Genomic DNA, 4,601 nt, shown 5'->3' with positions numbered 1-4,601 from the left:
AGGCCTGACCAGCAGTTTTGTTGGCAGGTACCTAACTTTCCTTTTAATAGATGTGCAGTTTTGGATGGGAACAGTGATGATTTCATTGCTTGCCACCAGTGGATGGAGCAGGGATGGATAGCAGGGAAGCAGGGGGGTGAAAGGAGCACACAGCAGCAGGATATTTGTGCCTGGCCATGCTGGGAATGTGCATTTTGGTTTCCAGGCAAGACACCCTTAATTCTTTTTGGTAGCAGAGGGACTGATGAGAGGAGCACTGGTTTCCAGAACATGCTCATGTCCTAGTCAGTCATAGGGATTGTTTTAGAGTTAAAACACCAGTTTTAGTGGTTCTTCCAGCTCTGTCTCAGCTTGTGCTGAGTTATAGACATAACTTAGGAGGTTAAGGCCAGTCCTGTCCCTTAGCTGTGCTCCCTTTAGGGACCAGTCACTCATTTGGTTTCATGTGGGCAGTGGGGCAGTGGAGCTGTTCATGGCTTTTGCTTTTCCCTTGTGACTTTACCGATGTGTTTCTGTCTCTAAGATGGGGAACACAGATCTATTTCTGGTGCAGAGGGAAACTGAGCTCATTAATGTGAAAATGTTTAAGGTATTGACTTGGAAACTGTGTGTTAACTTACCCAGCAAGGTGATCTTCTCCTTCAGGACCTCTGATCAGTGTAAAGCTCCTGAGTTGGTACCAAGCCTGACTTTTCCTGACCTTTCTCTCTCTTTCTCTTTCCTTGTGCCCACAGGTGGCTGGAAGTCCAAGTAGTTAACCTGACCTGCACCCAGCGTTGGGTCCAGTATCTCCAGTTGCTGCAGGAAGCCATCTGGCCTGGAGGAGTTTTACCAGCAGTGCCTAAACCAGCCAGGACAGAGGAACAGAAGAAAGCAGCAGCAGAACAGGCACTGCAGAGCCTGGTGGGGATCTTGCCTGGTAAGTGTGCCCCAGAGATGTCAGCTGCCCTTGAGAAACGAGCAGTGAGGGAGTCTGAAGAACCCTCCAGTGCATTGGCATCTCTGGAAATGAAGTTAATCAGACAGATGGAGCCTGCTGGTGCTAAAGCACTGGGAAATATTCACGACCTTTGAGGTTCCTGTGAGCAAAAACCAGTTTCCCAGTTCTAGATAGTTTGTATAACCATCCAAGAAGCAGCACAGCTCCGAGAGAAAGGACGTGTGTCTTGGTAATTCCCAAATGCAGACTGGCCACATAATCTTTGTTTAGTGCTGGTGGTGCAGTTCCTGCGGAGCCACCTCAAATGAGGTGAAGCCAGTGCCACGCTGTGCTCCTACCTGCTGCCAAAAGATGCCACTGCTGAGAAGAGTCCTAAGGCAAAGCCTTTGGCTTCTCACTCTCTTAAAGAGTGGCTTTTCCACTGGACTGAAATCATGAGCCCAGCTGCGCTGGATTTCCCTATCTTCAAGTTTGAGAAGGGGATCTTTGATATTAAAGCAGCTGCTGCCTAATCCCTGTGAGTGCAGTCTGAACTTTTAACTCCTTGCTGCAGAGTAAGGGGCCCTTCTTTATCCTTTGGGGCTGAAAAAGTGTGCCCAGTGTGTTCCCTTCCAGGCTGGAACACTTTCCTGAACTTTGGTCCTGTCTTTGGCTGTTTTCTTTCATGGCAATGTTGGACATGAGATGCTCAGGCTCAGAGCACCATCCCAAACTTTGATTTAGTACCCACCAGCAGAAGCCTGACCCTGTTTTACTGGTGTGGAAGTGGGCAGTTCCTAAAGCTTTGTCTCTGACGTTGACAGATGTGATCCAAGAAATCCTCGGAACCAGGAAATGTCGGATGAGCTGGAACTTGGTACTGGAGTCCCTGGGCCAGCCTGTGATAAACAGGTACGTGGATTAGAGTCTCTTTACCCTGTTAGCCTGGGTGATGGGGCCTGTAAGCTATGCTCAGGGCTTTGCTGTGAGATTCATGCTGCCAGCTTCTTGGCACAGAATGTATCTGGCTAATTTTTCTAGATTTATGCTATCAAAGGGCATCTTATTATGAAGATGAGTGTCTAGGACCTTAGTCTGCCTGGAGATTATTGAGCCAGTCTTGTTAATTATGTTGTTGAGCCTGCTTAGTTTTAGTGGATGTCAGGAGACTGTCAGAGGAAATAATACCAATTCCTGGTTTAGTTTGTTGTTTTTAGGAAGCTGCGTTAAGGTTTTTCTGTATAATCATCGCTGTGCATTTGGAAAACAGGATTTTTGTGATGAATTGCAGAGAAATGCATGTGCCATCTCACTCCAGGACATGCACTTGTGTTTTCTGTGCTGCTCAGCAGCTTCAAACACCCACTAGTTTGGGGGATGAAAAAAAAACCTCTGAGCTATCCCTTGAGATATTTCTTCTAGGGTACGAGATCTTTCGTCTTTCCCCTGTCAGCAGAACACTTCTTTCTTGTGTGAGCTTTGGCTTCAGCGTGTCTGGAGCTGATCTCCCAGCTCCACTGTGCCCTGCCCAGCCTAAGCTTTGTCTTCTCTCCATTTCAGGCACCTGGTTTTCTGCCTCTTGGACATTCTGCTGGAGTTCTTGGTTCTGAAGGGCTCCAGCCATGAGCTCGAAACCACAACTGTCGTGTCATCTGCTTCTAGTGGCCTGGACAAAGCAGGCATTTCAGCACATTAACCAGGGCTGGTGTAGCCAGCAGTGGAGGAGAAAAGCAGCCACAGGCATGGGATGATTTGATTTTCCATGTTTATTTGAACATGTCTGGAAGCTTCTTGTAAAGAAATTATTCCAGCCAGTGCTAAATGAGGCTGTTTCCAGGCTTCTCTGTTGTGGCTGGGTGATGGATTAAACCCAGTGTCAGGGGCTGAAGGTGCTTTTCTGCCATGCAGCGTCTGTTCTCTGTTGCTGACCTTATGGAAAGCCTGGAATGAAGATACCTGACCTCTGTTGAGCTGGACAGTTTGAGAAGGATATGCAGGCTGCCCACAAGCCCTATTTCCTTGCTTGCCTCATGTTTCTGAACATCTCTAACATCTAAAGGCAGCCAGCACACAAGATTTGCTTTAGTGGTCCCAGCCTCCACCTGGCACTGGTATGCAGAGACTTGATGTGATGTTATCTTGTTGAGAGATGCTTCTCCAGGACAAGTGAAAGGAGGACCAAATACTGTCCCTGCTTTATAAGCAGCCTACAGCATGCCATCCATTTTACCAGAAGGAAAAAGGGGAGTAAATAAAGTGTGGAGTTGTGATGATAGCCTTGAAGTCAGCATCAGGGACTCATTCTCACTGCCCAAGTAACTGGGAGGTTGAAAGCAGTACAGAAATCAAAGCTGCTGTCCTGCCTTGGGGACAAAGATAAGCTGCCTCCTGCTGCCACTGCTCTGACTTGGTCTTGTTCTGGCATCTTCTACTGCCTGAACAGTAGGAGACAAGTAGGGTAGACTGTGGGTCTGGAAAGGAGAACTGTCTCCAGGCTAAAGAGTGATAACTTAGCTGGACTTTAGGATTACTACGTATTTTGTCTGCTGAGTCATGTTTTAGTCCCAGAGGCTGTCACCTGGAAGACACAGGAGAGAAAAGGAGCAGACCCATGTGTGACACATCACAAGCAAATCAACCCCCAAGCAAAAGAGTTTGTCACAGCAAGCTCTGGGAGGGGAGTGAGCACCTCTGACTGAGCCCAGGAGGAACACTGGACACATGTCACGGACAGCCAGTGGGTTAGACCACAGCGATGGGCTCGAGAGCATCACCTTAGCTCTGTTATTGATTGCTATCTCACTGTGCTTTGGTTTGCTGTGTCTGCTACTGCAACAGCTGTGTGCAAAGGGCTCTAGAAAGCTTGTCAGGTCACCATGTCCAGTGCCACCCGGCACAGAATGGCATGTCAATCTGTCAGCTGCTTTTCTGGGTCATCAGGACTTGAGTGGTTTTGCAAGCATATGCTGCCCAGCTGTCAGGTTTGTGACAGGGCAGATGGACATGGAGAATACACACCAACAGACCAGTTTGGTGTCCTGTTTTGATGTATTTCCTGGGAGAAGGATGAACTGACCAGTGCTGGACTTTGCTGATCAAGAGGAAGCTGCTTCTGGTGTTCTCTACAGATTAAAGTGCTTAGAAGAGGAGATCTCACAAGAGGGAAGTGTGCAGGACTTTTTTACAGCACCAACCAGTGCATTTCATACAGCCTGCTGGTTCTTGGAGCTGGATACTCTGTGGCATGTTTGGAGAGAAGGTGATATAACCCCAACATGCATCCTACTGGAAACACCTTCTGCACTTCCCAGAGGCCACTGCTTAATAATGGACACAGGGCAGTGTATGCTGCTTCACGTCTCTGTTGTGTGTGTTGTGAAAATATAGGGCAGGATTAGTTTGCTACCAGCAAGTATATTTTTAGGGAGCTTTAAGGACATCCCCAAACTAGGCAGAATCCAATGTAACAAAGCAAAGCAGTTTTGCATAGCTTATCAGAGCTGTTTCTTAGCAGTGACACTTGTGAGTTGGTGGACTTGCCACCTGCTTGGAAAAGGAGGGAGCATGTGTGTTAAGTAGCTTAAGAGTAGATTAGGCAGAGGGTTGTAGAATGCTGTGTATGAGGTAATCCCAAATAGCTAAGCAGCAGGTTGGGAAGCAGGACTCCTGTATATCCTCAAGC

General features: G+C 47.7%; 1 protein-coding gene across 1 annotated transcript; it reads left to right on the top strand.

Annotated features, from left to right (window-relative positions):
• Positions 1-734: 734 nt before the first annotated feature.
• On the top strand, positions 735-2,615 carry LOC114818582 (sorting nexin-19-like; the record flags this gene model as incomplete). Its single annotated transcript, XM_029085030.1, has 3 exons — positions 735-919; positions 1,744-1,831; positions 2,480-2,615. Coding segments are annotated over 3 exons (409 nt in total), but the record flags the coding sequence as incomplete, so codon positions are not given.
• Between the last annotated feature and the right edge of the window lie 1,986 nt (positions 2,616-4,601).

This window comes from Antrostomus carolinensis, unplaced genomic scaffold (assembly GCF_000700745.2).
Source record: "Antrostomus carolinensis isolate BGI_N321 unplaced genomic scaffold, ASM70074v2 scaffold37365, whole genome shotgun sequence".
NCBI classification, from domain to species: Eukaryota; Metazoa; Chordata; class Aves; order Caprimulgiformes; family Caprimulgidae; genus Antrostomus; species Antrostomus carolinensis.
This window is presented reverse-complemented; position numbering and strand designations above follow the sequence as displayed.